Source organism: Chelonoidis abingdonii, chromosome 4 (genome assembly GCF_003597395.2).
Source record: "Chelonoidis abingdonii isolate Lonesome George chromosome 4, CheloAbing_2.0, whole genome shotgun sequence".
Classification (NCBI taxonomy): domain Eukaryota; kingdom Metazoa; phylum Chordata; order Testudines; family Testudinidae; genus Chelonoidis; species Chelonoidis abingdonii.
The window spans coordinates 48872372-48890438 of NC_133772.1; the positions used below are offsets into that span (position 1 = coordinate 48872372).

At 41.4% G+C, this 18067-nt stretch overlaps 1 protein-coding gene across 1 annotated transcript in view; it reads right to left on the minus strand.

Moving 5' to 3' along the window:
• Window positions 1-18067, minus strand: part of INSC (INSC spindle orientation adaptor protein) — a 110226-nt gene that overhangs the window by 958 nt on the left and 91201 nt on the right. The window contains exons 11-13 of the mRNA XM_075065843.1: window positions 12470-12536; window positions 4078-4233; window positions 3245-3321 (exon numbers count right to left, since the gene is read on the minus strand). Coding sequence (XP_074921944.1) covers window positions 3245-3321; window positions 4078-4233; window positions 12470-12536 — 300 coding nt within the window. The remainder of the gene's footprint in view (window positions 1-3244; window positions 3322-4077; window positions 4234-12469; window positions 12537-18067) is intronic.

Below are 18067 nucleotides of genomic sequence, written 5' to 3' on the forward strand. Positions count from 1 at the left end.
TGCCTTGATTGGCTGCAGGTGTTCTAATTAAAGTAGCTATCTCTACTGCCTTCTAGAAAGATCTTAATTGGCTCCAGGTGCCTTGATTAACCTGGAGCAACTGCCATTTGGTTACCAGGGTCCTAGGGATTTGTTTAGCCTGGGGCTAACATACCTGTTTCTCAGTACTTTACTGTAGCCATCTGGCCTTGCCCCATCACAATAGATATTTAAGGAGTTGTGAGACTGTATTGAATATTTTGTTCTTAAGGCTGATAACCAGGAGTTGATATGCCTCAGACAGGTTTCTTTCAAGTAGAAGGTAACAGACACTTCTCTCTCTGGTCATGTATATATTGGGCATTGTATGCAGAGGAGAAAGTAACTTAAAGGACTTACTGGTGCGCAGGTCAGCTGGGGTCCTGGGCAAGGTGGGGTGGGCGGCTCTGGGACCCTGGAAGGGGCAGGATCTCAAGCAGAAAGGGTGGGGCTGGGGCCAGACTCCCCAGCCACCCAGGGCTCCGGCAGTGATTTAAAGGGCCTGGGGCCCGGGGCAGCTGCCCATTTCCCCCACACACACCCCATGTCAGCGGCTCTGCCAATATATTGCTTTAACATCAGCTGTGTACCAGCTGCCACTTTCTTACCAATATGCCATACTGATCCATGCCAGCTTACCTCACCTCTGATTGTATGTCTCACACTGGATGACTGTTTGCACAGTGAGCCAAATGCTCACCAAGAGATTGTGAAATCTTTAAGAGAGGAAACTTGCAGGATGAAATAAATAGCATGAGGGGATCCTCTTTACGAGTAAATACAATGGATTGTTGTGGTATATCAGGATGTGCAGAAATACACCCTGGATCTTTCGCTGAGGCGTAAGCTAACAGCATGTTTGTCTTATGAATGGAGGTCACAGCCAATTTGGCTGTAAGACACAAAGGACTTTGGGCGAGATTTCTCTACATGAGAAAAGAGTACCTACTTAACTAATTCTAGGTTTTAGAATGCATATTAGGGGGGTTTTTTATATGTAACTATATTTCCAATACTTGTACTTGCTGTCACTTGAATCTCTATCCTTAGTTAATAAACTTCTACTTGTTTGCACTATATCTAAATGCTGTGTGTTAAGTGGAGTGGTGAGCTGAGGCAAACTGTGACTACTGTGAGTATCCATGGGACCAGGGGCAGGGCACTCCAGACAAACACTCAGCAGACTCAGGGTCGGAGTGTGCCTATCTCTAATAGGCAGATTGGCCAGTGGAACTGGGGAGCTGACCCCCAGCCGGCATATACAAGGCTTTCTCACACTAAAGTCAGGTGATAGAAAGGTGCCTCACAATCCTGGGTAACCCAGGAAGCATGACAAAGCCTTATTGAAGAACCCAGTCCTTGCATTTAGATGTGAACGTGGTCTAGTTGGAACTCAGTCTGCTCTTGTCCTCTAAGGCATTCCATAGTCATGTTTATTCACTGAAGACGCTCTGCCCCCATGCGCAAGAGTCTTATTCTGCACTTTGACAGTATACATTCTGGCTTCATAATTACTGAAGAAGAGAACAGATGGTATTGAACCCTGTGGCATACAATATGGAAACATTCTTCATGAGGAGAAGTATGTCTCTGTCAGGATTCATTCAGATCTATCTTAGAGGAATGAATGAAGCTAACATAGTGCTGGCTTCTCCTTCTCCTGACAGGTCGTAAGCAGCACCCTACAGAATTAATGGCAGTAAGGAGGTCCAGCAATATCTATTATACACAAAAACTATATTAAAGAAAAGTTAAAGTTACCAAGTCAAGCACTCAAAAGGGGTAGAAAAAAATAGTACATGATCATGTAATTAAAAACCATATCATAATGCCTGCACATCAGGGCGCTGTTTAAGATTGTACATGCAACTTTAAATTTTGGCATTTCCTAACTTTTATGTACTTGACTTTGCAATCTTAAACATTCCTTAAACATATTTTTTGTGTGTGATTTTCTGGATTTTTAAAAAAAGCAAACTAAAAATACAGAAATTCCATCAAGTGGAATCATACTGGCCCCTAGATGCATACTGGCATCAGCAGCAGAGTTCAATCCTTTAGATCCACTGCCCAGACTTCTGGCATTTGAGCTAATAAAGTAACTGATAGCAGTAGCAAGTTGTCATCCTTTACGTATACAAGTGACTAGTGGAGGACAAGACACATTTTGTGGATTTAATGGACATCTGTCAACAGCAGAGGAAGGTTCAGACTCAGGAATCTTGGGTTCAATTCCTGGTGATGGAAAGGCATGTACTCCAGCTCATACAAAGCCTTCTGCCTCTCTTCCTCACAAGCCTGATTCATTGTGTCCACATCCTCTCCAGCCTGCCCCCATGCCAGTCCTGGTTCTCCGACACCTCATCTCACTTACAGTCTCTTTGCCCAATCAGTATCAATTTTCCACCCCTTCAGGCTCCTCCCAAATGGTTAAACTTTAGCTAAGTTAGAAGCACCTGAAAACAGGTCTTATGATGGAAAGTGTCAGGCAACCTTGACTATAGGCTTTGCTACCAGCTCCACTTATGATGGAGGTTTCAACTCTAGCCAAAGGAAGTCAGAGCCAGGAAAAAGCATTGTCTTTGCACCACGTCTTATTCCAATGCCTGACTGTCAGTGATCTAGGAAACTGGATGAAGTTAGAAGCCATTAGATGAGTTTTAAAGTACAATTAGAATCAACCAACTCCCAGTGTGGCATTAAATAGGTCATGACTGTAACTTCACTGAGGACGAAGATGAAGCAAACCAGCTAGCCAACTCTTTCAGGTCCTCTCATTCCCAGGGACAGAAAGTCAGCCCATCGAGCTCCTCTGGCCAGAGCAGAGCTCCCTTCCTCACCCTGCTGGTCCCAGCCAGGAACTGACATGTGCAAGCCCCACAGTTCCTTTTATTTGAGCCTGCTAGGCTCTGATTGACAGCTTCTCTACAGCCTTTCTAGACAGACCTAGAGAACCTACCTTCATTTTTCCTTTCCTGGGGTGGGGTGTGGACAGTGGGGCCTCGAACAGGGGGCCTTAAAGGGATCATACACTCCCATCATAGTGTGCAAATCTTGATTTTTATGGGAATTAAGGTTCTCAGCACTGGGCCCAAGATGGGAAGGGGATGAGTCTGACATGTAATTTACAACAAACCTGGGTTACTTACACACACTTAAATCCCACTGAAACAAGGGGATTTCTGCATTTTTCAGGAGAGATAAAGGATGGCTTAAGTGCACCTACCAGACAAGCCACTAGAACAGAATCACTGTTATTTCTTTCAGCAGGTGATCTGCAGAGTTCTATAAGGCGAGGAATACCTAAAAGTGTAGAAAAGAATGGAGATAAACAATGTTTGTTGTTATTGAAAACTCACCATTTTTACACCAAAAATCAGCCTGGTGGATTCTTTAGTTTTATCTGTCTCATTTAATACAATTGTAACTGCTCTATAAGAGGTGTAGAAGGAATCTCCACACATGCATTAGAATGAGCTGTGCAATTTAAAATTGTCACAGTTAGATAACGGCAAAGCATAAACAAATATATTGTTTTTACCCTCTACTGCTCTTTTACAATGAATAGAGCTGATCTAAAAAAATTCCTTCCTATCCATCATCCCCCAACTCCCCAAAACAAACATGTTTTTCCCTCAACTTTTAAATTTGAAAAATCTGGTCCCTGCTGTGTCTCTTTGCTGGAGGATCCTACTAGTCACATGTGTGTGAGGTTTTAAGTTGAGGAGAGAGTAGATGCTGCATCTTCAAGTGTCACAGCGTCAGCTAGTCACTGTAAAAGCTCTGTATCCCCTCCATCCCTAGCTATGTGTAGGAGGAAGCTGCACCCCAGTTTCCACTGAAAAATTAGCCATATATTCACTAAGCACATTCTCCATATCCACTGTCAGGACAGACTGTGCAGGGAACCTCATGGTCTGTAGAGAGCAACCATTAACAAATGATATAAGAAAGCCTCTCCTTGCTAAACCAGCAAGAACCTCTGCTGCCCTAGTCTCAGCAGGAAGTCATTCTCTCCATATTTTACAGTCTGCCACTAGGTCAGCATTAAATTCTTACAGCTGAGTTTTATGGCTGCATGTGCCACTTCAGGATCTCGGCTGAGCCGTGCCAGAGTAACTGCAGATTTCTGCTGAACTCGCTCACAAGCGGTAACTTCTGCTGAATTCCCAGAAGATGATCTTTCAAAGAGCATTTCCATTAAAAGCTGAACTCCTACAAAGAAGTGAAAGTTGCTGTTAGTATCTCTCCCAGAAAACAAAAACTTCTATACAAGAAAGTTTAAAAGCGAAGCAAGCTTTGCCTGAATAATGACGCACAACTGCAACAGATGATTTTGCTGTTCAGAATATACGCACAATCTGTATCTGCGCAAAAACATATGTTGTCTACAGAAAACTAGAAAACATAGGGAACCAGGAAATACATTCACATTTCCCCCTCTTCTCTCCAGATTGTTCTAGTACAGACTGATGTCTGGATTTTAGACTGACCTATCATATCTGTCTCAAAATCCACTGCAAGGCTTTTAGTTCTTACTTACATTTAACTTCTTATTTGAGATAAACCTATATGCAGGGGCCTGACGTACATTAGAAGATCTTTCAGGTAACATATAACATGTAACATGTACTAACATGTATGGAACTTTCCTTTCCAGTTCATATGTTTGAAAACACCTTTTTAATGTTTCAATTTAATCAAGGCTAATAGACTGAATTCTCAATTCAAATACATTTGTATGTTTCCCATGGACTTCAGTGACACAGAGGTGCATGTGAAGGAAGATATTCATCTCATGTTTTAGACTCTTTGGCACTTGTTGCATTCTCAGTAAAATTTTATGCTTCAGTTTATTCATCCAAAAAAACTCCAAGATATGTGCCTTGGTTTCCAATTGTTATAACATAACAATATTTACCATTATTTTAAATGTCCACTAATTAAATCTGTTTTGCTGGGCTAGTGTCAAGTTAAAAGCCTCTATGAAGTTATTAGCTCACCCACTGACCAATGTTAAGCTCAAAGCCTTTGTGAAATTACTAGCTAAGTACCTTTACTTTGCCAGGCCTCAGTGCTTATGGCTCAGCAACATTAGCTTGTTAGGCTTCTGTGAAGGCTCAGGATTTTGTGAAGTTATTGGGTCAGCACATCTAATCTGCTGGTCTGTGGCCATAGCTAGTTTTGGGAGGATTCAATTTAAATTGATAGATATTGGTAAATGTCAATTTCAGCTGACACACTGAAATGGACTGAAAAAATAATCTCTCTGTAACAATCAAAGGGAATGCAACCTCCCTCCTGCACCATGAGCCTGCAGAGATTGGGCGTCACTTGCCCTGGATGTCACTGCAGGCATTCCTCAGCATCCCTGCTCTCATAGCTCCATTCTTTCACCAGCTGGGAGTGCCAGGGGATCTCTGCTCTACCAGGACAAGTCTTCCCCACACCTTGTGCCTGCAGGGTACAGATGTCAGATGCTCTGCAGCCCTGCTGTCAGTGCTGGGAACCCCCAACAACCCTTCTGTCAGTACTCTCCTAACCCGAACCCCACTTCAGCTTTAATTTCCTGCAACTATAAAAAAAAATAAAACCAAAAAAAAAAAACCCACCCAAAATTAAAACAAAAAAGTAAAAAAAAAATTTAAATAGATATTAAATGTTAAACTCTGCCAATGTAGTCATGGCACAGGCTGCTGTAAGGTGTCTGATTCAGTATCTTTACCTTGCTAGACTAATGTTATTGCAGAGGACACTGAAGATACTGACTCAGGATTTCCAGTTTGCTGGCCTGATACCATAGGAAAGGACGTAGTGAGGTCATAGGCTCCTCACCTCTAGCTTGGTGGTGTGATGGCAAAACACAAACCTCTTACCAACATCTCATCCAATGTCTTGTGCAGGGAGGAGATGCTCAGATTAGGAGGCAGCTCCTCTGTGCTCCCCTCTAAAGATCAGGCTCCTTTAAGGTGTTTCAAGTTTAGCACAGATTCACTAGTCACTTTCTGACTAGTTGGGGCACACGTGCATATGTATACATGCATGCATACAGGGCAAGGTTGTCACTTTAAGGCATTACCCAATTTTGCAGGCTTTGGGCTGCACAGTGTTCCCTGTTACACTGTGAGTGCTGCAAGTTCATGCTATATTCTGTTACTAGGGTGGTGTGCACAGAGTACCATGTCCAGGTAACACTGTTGGCTAGTGCATAGGAAGCAGGTTCATAGCCTTATCCATGCACAACACCAACAGATCTCTCATACCACCAGAGAAGCTAGACTCCTCTGTCCTGGTGCTTCGGGGGAGGCAAACCACGGGGGGCGCTCTGCCAGTTGCCGTGAGGGCGACAGGCAGGTTGCCTTCGGTGGCATGCCTGCGGAGGGTCCGCTGGTCCCGCGGGTTTGGCAGACCTCCCGCAGGCGTGCTGCTGAATCCACGGGACCGGGGACCTCCGGCAGGCATGCCACCAAATCCGCGGGACCGGGGACCTGCCGCAAGTGTGCCACCGAAGGCAGCCTGCCTGCCATGCTTGGGGCGGCAAAATACCTAGAGCCGCCCCGAATGTAGGTAGTATAATGTGTACCTTGACACCACACTGATGGCCACCCTGTAAATATCTGTAACAATAATACAATCAAAACAGTATTGAAGCAGCTACTGTACTCAGAAGTTTTGATGACCCATCAGCTCTCTGGACACATCCACACAGTAAGAGGGGAAAAAAAAGATTCCTTGCAGCCCCTAGACTTCTCATGAACTAGATTACAAAGGAGCACCCCCTGGGGCCCTAGTAACATACTTCTCTATAACTAAAACATAAAATATCACACTGCCAGTATATCTAGAGCAAAACACCCTAAATATAAGTCTTACAGGTATCAGGACTCCTTCTAAAACAGGACATAATGATTAAGAGATGAGAGCAACAGCCAGATCATTAAAATTATATCATTCACAAAACCTACCCTTTCAGCACCAAAACAGCAGAGAAGGGAAGATTAGACAGATAGATAGATACTATGCCAAAAACATTTTAAAAGGGATATGAAGCCCCTTTTCCATTCCAATTAAATACCATTGCAATTGAACTCCCATTTGTTTAATAGAGCCAGGATTTCATTTAAAATGTCAACAATCTGTACACTTCTATGTATTTATTGTACCTATATCTGTAATTTAATATTATTGTCATATTTTATTTTTATATTTTTGTTAGAACATTTACATAATTAACAAAAATATTAATTGCTTCCAATTAGCAAAAGCATCAGAGCTAGAAACCAAAGTTGAGAAGAGAGCCCAACCAAGATCTTCCAGTTCCAAAAACTCTTTTCTCATCTGTATCTCTGGTTTCCAACCAACTGCTAATTGTTACCATATTAAACAGACATAGGAAACTATTATGCATAAGTTGGCTCTCATCCCTTTTCACAAGCCTAGAGGCAGCTGCCTTGGTCTAAGCTTCCAATAAGAGGGAAATATGCAGACTTTATTGTGCCACAAACACATTTTGGTTAACTAAGTCTAAGTTTTACATGGATATGTGCCAGGACTGATATGATCACTTATATACATCTTCTCACTGGCTAAGAGGGAGGGCTAGATGGCACTGTGTGCTAATTCATTAACATTTTAACGCTCTGCGTCTGGATCCAAATAAGGTTTATTCATCACAAATGAACGTGTGGTCTCAACTTAGATGATAGTGGATGTTCATGCACATCCCCAAACTGCCGCACAATTTATTGAAACCTGCAGCGTCAATTCGGCAAGGGCCTGATCCTGTAAGGTGCTAGGTGCCCTCCACTCCAACTGGGCTTGGTTCTCCTTTCTCACTCATTTGGCATCGGTGTAACTCCACTGACTTCCATAAAGTTCCTCCTGATTTACACCAATCTGAATGAGAAGAGAATCAGACCAACTGTCTTCAGTGGCAGTGGAGAGTGCTCATCACTTCTCAGAGGACTCAGCACCTTGTAGGATTTGATCCTACAAGGAGTAGACTGGAATAGTGGGTGTATTATAGGTCAAGATGAATCTGTAACAACAAACTGTTTAGAGGATGCCTATAGCAGGGTGGTTATCCTGCTCCTGCCCTGAAGGGCTTAAAACAGCCCTGGGGGAAGGTTGTGGCTGGGAGCTGCTAAACTGGGCTGATTGGGAAGTGGCTGCAGCTGGGCCGCACCCCAATCAGGCCACAGCTGGCCTGTATAAAGAGGCTGGGAGCCAGGAGCTCAAGAGTCTCCCTCTGCCTGTAGAGGGAGAAGGGCCTGGCTGCAGGGAGCTAGAGACAGGGTACCTGAGTTGTGCAGGGCTGGGGAAAGGTAGAGGAGCTGGAGAGCTCCAGCCTGGAAAGCTCCAGGCTGCGGCCTAGCATAAGGCCAACAGGTACTGGGGGTTGCAGAGGGCAGTCCAGGGGTAGGCCAAAGCAGCAGGTCCAAACCCAACCTTGCCAGTGATGAGTAGGTTGATACCACAGTCTGCTCCAGAACGTGGGGCTAGACAATGACTGACAGTAGCCTTATACTGAGATGAGGTGGGAATAATGAGTGGGGGTTCCCTGGGAGGGGAGACCCTAAGACTGAGGGGTTACTGCAAGGGGCAGAACTCCAGGTAAAAGGGCACCAGGGTCCAGGGACGGACACGGGGGCCAGAGGACAGGCGGATCCCCGGCCTGCAGAGGGTGCTCCGGAGCTGAAACAAGCTAATTCCCAGAAGTCACCAGCAGGAGGCACCGCCGGGATGAGTCTGCTCCTCTATAATGCCTAATTGAAAATACATGAACTTACACACAGCATGACCCTACACAGACTTTTGCCTAATATATAGTGTAATCAATATACAAGAAAATCTCCTTGTAAGGCAGCTTTACTTCACGCTCTCTCTCTCTCTCTCTCTCTCACACTCACACATACACACACACACCCCTGACATAAACACACAAAAGTAAGGAAATGAAAACCTAAGCCTCTTATGTGTCCATGGCCCCTGTTGAATCCAGGTTAGTTTGTGCCAATCCTCCATCAGTCAGGTCTGTGTGCTTAACACTTTCAGCTATAACATGAGAAACGACTAAAAATTACCCTAAATCTAATTATATTTAGTAAACAGACCACTGCATCATTTCTCCTCAGAATCCACTTCTACAAAGTTTTGTGTAAACAAAAAATGATTTTAAGAGTATTGGTCAACACTGAAAAAGTAGGTCTGCTAAAGAAATGTTTCAGTCACAACTCAAATTCAAACCCTTTCTATTAAAAACATATTATGCAAAACCAAACAAAGTTTCATGGGACAGAAAAAGCTGTGTGAAACATCACTGACTAGCCATCTACTTTTAGGGATCAACAGAAATTTATGCCCCATTTTAAGATCATATAATCGTAATTATAGAGCTGCTACCAGGTGCCTCCCTAAAATCAGTTAGGTCTGCTGTTCCCTTATCCACAGGACTGTTCTCCTGCCCTTATAGTCTCCTATAATACCTTGTTCTTGGTGTTTTAAACCTTTCCTCATCTGTCAGGTTTTCTAAAACATTTATCATACTTATTGACTCTGCCCATTTGTCCACATCTTTCCTGAAGTATAATTGCCAGAACTGGACACAGTACTCCTGCGGAGGCCTTAGCAGGACAATTACCTTCTGTGTCTTAAATACAATATACCTCAGAATGATATGAGCTTTTTTGCAACTGCAACACATTTTTGACTCATTCAGTTTGTGATCCCCCAATGCCCCCAGATTCTTTTCAACAGTAATACTGCCTAGCCTATTCCCATCTCGTAATTCTGCATTTGATTTTTTTTCCTTTTTAATGGAAGCACTTTGTTAAACTTCTTGTGAAATTCAGACCAATTCTCCAATTTTCAAGGTTGCTTTGAATTCTGATTCTGTCTTCCAAAGTATTTGCAACCACTCCCAGGTTGATGTCTTCTACAATTTTTATAAGCATATTCTCCATTCCATTATCCAAGTCATTAATGAAAATATTGACTAGTACTGGACACAAGACTGATCCCTGTTGCACCCAAATAGATATCCCTCCCAGTTTGACAGCAAACCATTAACTACTTTTTGAGAAGTCTTTCCACCAGTTGTGCATTCATCTTATAGTAATTTCCTCTAGACCACATTTCCTTAGTTTGCTTATGAGAGAATGTCATGGGGACTGTCAAAAGCCTTACTTAAAATCAAGAGATATCAAATCTACTGCATCCACCCTATCTCTAGCCCAGTAAACTGGTCATAGAAGGAAATTAAGTTGGTGTGGAATGATTTGTCCTTGACAAATCTATGCTGGCTATTTCTTATAACACTATAATCCTCTAGGCACATACAACTTGATTGTTTAATAAGTTGTCATAAACAGATAGCTAAGGGCTAATGTCTCTTTCACCTGTAAAGGGTTAACAAACAACACCTGACCAGAGGACCAATCAGGAAACAAAATACTTTCAACCCTGGGTGGAGGGAAGTTTGGGTGTGGGTCCTTTGTTCTGTGTCTGTTGTCTCTCTGGGCTCTGAGGGGGATCACACTATATCCAGGCTCTCTACGTTTCTGTTCAAATACTAAGTAGAATAGGCGATTTAGGTCTTTTAATTGTTTTACTTTGTTTGCACATGTGGATCTGGCTGGTTAACTTTTATATGTGTAGTTGCTGGAAATATTTTAATTTGTATTGGTACTGGAGGAAGGGTTTCTTCCTTTGTCTGTAAGCTATAGGACCCTGTAATATTTACATCTTGAAGTTACAGAGATAATTCTTTACTTTTTCCTTTCTTTTATTAAAAGATTTCTTTTAGAGAACCTGATTGATCTTTCCTTGTTTCCCTTTTTTATCCCAGGAGAGTGGGTGTAAACACCAGGACTGGTGGGGGAGGAGGGAAGGGGGAGAGAGAGGCTAATTTCTCTCTGTGCCAGGAATTACTGTCTCTCTCAGGCAGGGAAAGTCGGGGGGCGGGGGCGGAAAGAGGGAATGGTTTATTTCTCCTTAAGAATCCAAGGGATTTGGGTTCTTGGGGTCCCCAGGGAAGGTTGGGGAGGTCAGAGTGCCCCAAAATACTATATTTTTGGGTGGTGGAAGGCTATCAGATCTAAGCTGGTAATTAAGCTTAGAGGTTTCATGCAGGTACCCAAATTTTGGACGCTAAGGTTCAGATTTGGGAAATATACCTTATGACATAAGTTGTTCTAGTATCTTTCCAAGAATCAAAGTTAGGCAGACTGGTCTAATTCCCTGGGTCCTCTTTGTTCCTCTTTTTAAAGGCAGGCCCTATTTTTGCCTTTCTCCAGTCCTCTGGGACCTCACCCATCCTCCAGGAGTTTTCAGGAATATTAGCTTTTTTTTTTTTCGCTTTTGTTTTTGAGACTGCTCCAGCTAGTTCTTTAAGTATCCTAACTACTTCATTTCATCAGGGCCTGACTTGAATGTATACAATTTATATAAAAAGTATTTAACCTTATTCTTTCCTCATTTTGGCTTATGTTCCTTCCTCATTTTTCTTAACATTAACTGCACTGCAGTATCTAGTCACAATTAACCTTTTTAGTGGAGACTGAAGCAAAACAAGCATTAACCCCGTAAGTCTTTTTGATGTCACTTAGTAACTTTCCTTCCCCACTAAGTATACGGTACCTATCATTATCCCTTAAATTTTCTTCCCATGAGACCTTACCTGCCAGTTCTCAGTTTGTTAGTCTACTTTTTTTTTAAATCCATTGTCCTTATTCTGCTGCGCTTTCTTTAGAATTATGAAATCCTATCATTTCATGATGACTTTCACTCAAACTGCCTTCCACCTTCAGATTTGTAATCAATTCCTCCCTGTTGGTCAGATTCAAATCTAAAATGTATACTTCCCAAATAGCTAAGTGTTGCCAAAAATATAATTAAAGGGCTATGGGAAAGGATTGCTTTTGCTGTTTGTATATTTTGGAGCAGTAATGTCTTATTATAGCATTATACAGTTTGAATGAAACAATGCAGGATGCTAATGTACAAAGTTCAATACATAGATGATGTAATCTGATTTATAAGAATCACAGGTCTTCTCAAACATCTTAAGTCTTAATTTATGGAAACAAATGTCACTATCACAATGCTTCAGATTGCCTCAACATACATCTGCGGGTAATGATGTGAACTACAAATATTAAATCAGCAGGATGGCTATGTATTTGAAAACTTCTAAATCATGTTGTAGAATGGCAGCGTATTTCAATTACAAGGCCATTCCAAGACCTCACTTTGTATCCCTCATCAACCTGTATTGGCCAGCAGATGCAGATTCCACAAGGAATTATAGCAAACAACAGGTTTCATTTGCATTGGATCGCATCCATAGATCATGTTGCCCTGTGATTAACACAGGTCACCTCTCAAGCTCTCTCCTTTTCTCACATGCATTCCATACATACAAATACAGCATTAAGTCAGCTCAAATACATACCGTTTCCTTGGATTATTTCTGAAGCACACTGGTCCAGCACAGACATGTTTGCTAATATTGTTACAACCTGCATTAATGAAAGAATAGAACATAAAATATAATGTTACAATTTAGAAATGATAAATATACTCACTATTTCATATACTAAATAAGATAGTATAACCAGAACAATAGAGTAGAATAAAACTATCCTTATGTGCTAACATTTTATTATCACTTCTCTATGCTCTGAGGTTGCCTCAACTTACACTCAGCTGTTAACAACATTCAAGAGTAGCTGGAGTGTATGTTTCCTTTCCCCCAGCCATGCCATCAACATGTACTGGGGGTTGCCAGATGGAGGTTGTGGATCCATTACTCATACAGCAGAGGATTTCCTTGGTGGTAAGATTTGCATGCTTTATGGAAGTCCCTTTATGCTGCTAATTCATCATAAAGGGGCTGAACGGCTACAAACAATTGAGCCTCTCGTAGTCTTCATTTAGGTACAAATCCTGAATTCCATACTCAAATTCAGACACAACTGCCATTTAGTAAGTACTGAGAACTTCAGTGTATATCCAAGCAATACTACTACTTAGAAGTTAGTTTTAATCTTCAAAGCAATGATAGAAACACTGATTAATCCTCAGAACCCCTTGGGAGGTTGGTATTTTGGGCCCTGATTCTGGAAAGCATACCTATTCAAGGACAACACATAAGTAGGATTTAGCACACACTCAAGTGTTGTCCTGAACAGAGATGGACTTAAACACATGCTTAAATGTTTTCCTGAATTGGTGCCACAGTCACATTTTTCAGCTGAGGAAACAAATTAAGGACCTGATTGGCAGAGCTGCTGAGCAACCACAATAGTTGTGGGTCTTCAGTGCTTCTCAATCAGGTATTCATACCCTACACCTTCTTGTAATAATCTTTATGCAAAATATGCCTCAAGATGCATCATTTAAAAACTGGTAACACTGATTAATATTCTTGTGGAAAGTATGTACAAAATTCATATTAAGAGTTCTGAACAAAAACTGAAATTAGGACTACAGTGTGTTTACCAGACAAGTCTGGGAAGTGAGTAAACCAGTTTCTGAAAGACAAAGGAAAAGTTAACGCCTCTTTCCAGGTGTCAGTTGATTAGTTATCACCTAGCAAGTGGTCATTCTTTGGCAAGGAAGAGAGGCAGGAACAGAGAGATCTGCATTTTTGCAATCAGCAACATGGAACCTCTTTTGTCACAAGACTCCATGTCTCCAGCTTCACAGTTGGAATTAACTTTATCGAGGGTAGCCCTCACAAAATGCTTTTCAAAAGGTGACTAGACTATAAAACTGAGGGGAAAAAACACCCCAAGCTATCGCTGCCTATCTCTCTCTCTCACCTAAGAACACAAAGGAAGCAGCCCTTTGACTTTGCATGGGGATTCTGATCTGAGAGTTTGCGTCATCAATGTTGGTGGGAATACGTGATAAGGATTTTTTACCTTGAGCCAAATCTAACTTTTTAAACTTTTAGCTACTAGAAAGCGTTTTATCCTTATTTCTCTTGTAATCACTTCTGACTTTAATACCTTATACTTACACATACTTAATCTCTATGTAGTTAAAAACTTTTTTAAAAAAAATCAAGACTAATCTAGTGTTGTAGTTAAACCAAACTGTTAGAGTAACTCCAGTTAAAGTAGCAAACTGTTGAATGTTGACTGTTCACAGGGACAACAGACCTCTAATATCTGAACTGCCTGGAGAGGGCTGTACAGTGCAGATACATGTTTGGGGGAAATTTGAGAACTGGGAGTGCATTGGGTCACCCTGCAAGTAGCAACCAAAGCTGGTGGAAGCCAGAGTGTGACTGGAGTGTTGCTGACAGACTGCTGGGGTCAGAACTACTGGACCAGGGCTGCAGCTATACACAGACACTCGTATGTGACCTGCATCCTGTTTGTGAGAGGTCCAGGTTGGGAGGTACAACAGCAAAACATTGTGAAGCACCCATGCATTCAGGACAGGTGCTGACAACCCTCACTGGTATGATTGCACCCTGGAATGTGACAAAAATTAGGGACCTGACTGGAAGAACTGCTGAGCAAGCACAATAGGAGTTGTGGTCTTCAATGCTTCTCAAAATCAGGTCCAAAGCAATTTGTCTTTGGCCATACAATGATTCATTGATAGAGGTTGGATTAGAACTCAAACAGCTAGCTCCTAATCCACTATGCTCTGCTGGTTTTGTTGATGCAGTGCTTCAGGGTCCCATGCAAAGATATTGTTATTTAACATTAACATAACTCCCTGCATATCTTGCTGCATGCAAAGAACCATATATGTTGTTGACATTACTGTGTAAAGGGATTGTGAATAACCATTATTATATGTAAATTACAAAACAAATAAATAGTTGCATTAAAAGGATTTTCTTTCGTCTTTTTTTTCCTTATTCTAGCTTGATGCTGTTGATCTGCTTGAGGAATAATGGAGGAAAGGAGGGTACATTTGGCAAACAGCTTTTGGTTGTAGGATTTGCGTTCGCAAACAAACTTCCTTGACAGATGTAACAAGCATGAGAACAAATTACCATTAATGTTGATCTCACTCTGCCATTATAGTAACAAAGGTGACTAATTTTTGGTACTCTGACATAAAGGTCTTCCACTTTCCAAGGCAGTGTTACAGTGTCATCTCTCTGAATAAATTCACTTACTTAGAATGCAAATAAGCTGATGAATCTCTAAAGAGTGACAGGTAGAAAAATGGAAACTCAATATATGTCTAGGTATTTATTCCATGTTAATTATTAACAGAGTTACAAGCAGCGTGTATATATTTTTTCATTCTAAATTATATCCTGTTAACAAAAATTACTTCCTCTATGCAGAGTCAGTACCCCATGTGGCTCTCTAAGTGATAGATGAATTCAATTAACCACAATTTGAATACATGCCAATTATTTCATGTCTGCAAGTTATTTTATCTAATAAGTATTTTTATATGTAAAAATGTGTATCTTCCTATACAAGAAATTATTTGAGTGAGGGGTGTATTTCAGCTCAATCAAGACAGCTCTGCTTTCCTTGATTATACAGTACTTTTCCAGAAAAAGAAGATGGAAATATCTGGCTTCATGCTTAACACATGTCCAACAGCACCTAGGATGGCAGGCATGCCATTGGGCAGCTGGAAGAACATGACAAAGGGGTCAACTGAAAAAAATCTCTTCATTAAAACACCAGCCGGAGAGGGAAAACTTACAGGACTTATCATAAGAGAACATGCAAGAATGGTGCAGGATAGACAGGGATGGTGGTGCTCTAAGCACCATCTAACAGCACGAGAAGAATTCAGATTATTTCACTCAAAGTGAGCAGAATTTTTCAGTGGAAAAATGAGTCATACCTTTTTGTAATGTAAACTACATTCACAAGCAACATAGAATACAGATTAACTGAGAGAAGACACTACTCTGAGTGTTTGTACTTATTTTTACATAGCATATACTTATTGGTATTACCAGTTTAGTATAAGTACAACTCCTATCTCTCACAGCAAGATTCATACAATGGAGAGACTCTGTAATGCAGGCCAAAGTCCAAGGACAATGTGAACACTAAAAATGGACTCTCCGGGCGAAAACACAATTCTATCTGTAGACACAGTCTAATTATCTTCATTTTGAGGAAAATGCCTCTCTTTTTCATAGACTCATAGAAATGTAAGGCTGGAAGAGACCTCAAGAAGTCATCAAGTCCAGCCCCCTGTGCTGAGATAGGATCAAGTAAACCCTGACATGTCCAGCCTTTTCTTAAAAACCACCAATGATGGGGATTCCACAATTTCCCCAGGAAGCATATTCCAGAGTTTAACTACTCTTATAGCTAGGAAGTTTTTTTCTAATATTTAACCTAAATCGCCTTTGCTGCAAATCTGAAATTTGTCTGGATCCTTTAGCAACCAATGAATTCTGTGTCATAGGACAGTGCAAGACTAGGATACCTATGAAAACGGAACACAGACCACATTCTCACTATCTGCCTATACTTAAGATCTATAGGACCATTGGGAAAGTCACAGCTCAAGCCAATCAGGATTTCCAGTACTACAGTGTAATTCCTAGACATAATATCTCTAGGAAAGCTGTCAATAAACATAGCAACCTCAACCATAAGGTGTCAGGGAAGGGTACTGGCCACAAAATACACTGTTTGCTCATTGGCCTTCGAATACTCCCATGTCTAGAGGAAGCCACATTTCTCTGAACCTTTTTTGGACTCTCTCAATAGGAGGAACTGAATTGCTCAAAGAATCAAAGGATTGATAATGGAATAGATACACCATTTCACCTCAGAGCCGCCAGTTAAAATTCAATCCAGTGCTATTGTGACTGGAAGCTGTTACTACGCAATGGCTTTCCAGTGGTGTGTGCTGAGTTCATGAAAAGGCAGCTGCATCAACAAAACCTCTACCACAAAATAAGCAATGACACCCATATTAGCATTCTCTGCAAAGAGGCCATGAATGTGCAGGGAAAGAAAACCATCTCAACTCCTAGTTGTGGGCCATCCAGATAAAGGCTGGGGCATATTGGTGGAGCAGAGTGAGAGAGTTGTGTTATCACTTCCAGTAAGTCATTCTTTGGTGACTAAAGATGTACACTCAAGTCCTCAGACAAATCTACATTCATTTCCAGACCAAAATAACTGGGTTGTGTTTCGCATAAACTTCAGGTAATCTAGCACCTAAGATGCTTGTCTTTCCCCCCTCAATCCTCCCCACCCCCTTACTATAGATACAAGTTAAATTTTTAGTGATGGGCGCAACATATACATGCAAAAAAACCACATATTCAAAATCATTGCTGCAGCAGCTGAAAATGTTATCTGAATTTTTAATAGATCACCAAGAGTACACTTGGCATAGTATGGATTTTAGAGCAAAACACAATAACTAAAAAGAACAGGGGGAAAAAAAGACTAATACACTCTCTCATTGGCTCAGTAACCATTATTCTGTATCAAATTCTCTCACCATTGGGAACACCAACTCATCTTCCTTAGAATAGCAGGGGGGAAAATGAATTATTTATATACTCCTTGGTAGAGAGAAAATCAGCAGCAGTTTTTGGATATTTGAAAAGTATCTCAAGGATTTCAAGAGGAACTTATCTTTGCTCAGGATTCTTGTGGTTTTATAGCATATCAACGTTACAGCAGTGGAGGGCTGATATCAAGAATAACCATCTAGCTCCCAGTAACACTCTACCCAGTATAAACAGGTATCTGACATTCTTCAAATAAGCATGTAACAATTGCACTACATTGCCCACAAAGTACTAGCCACAACAATAAATCACAGATTGGGTAGGGGTGTGGGGAGAGGATTTATGACAAATCTCCTACAATGATACTTCCTATTCCCTATGAGGCTCTAAATTACTCTGGGGAGTGTGAAGTGGCACCCAGAGAGCAGGATCAGGGAAAGGGAAGGGTAGTTTACAGCCACGTCTCCACTGGGCCCAAGACCTGCTCCTCAATTTCTAAATTTCAGACAACTTCACACTTCATTAATTCCTTAGAAGTATTCAAGTATCCAAATGCTAGGATTCTCATTACCA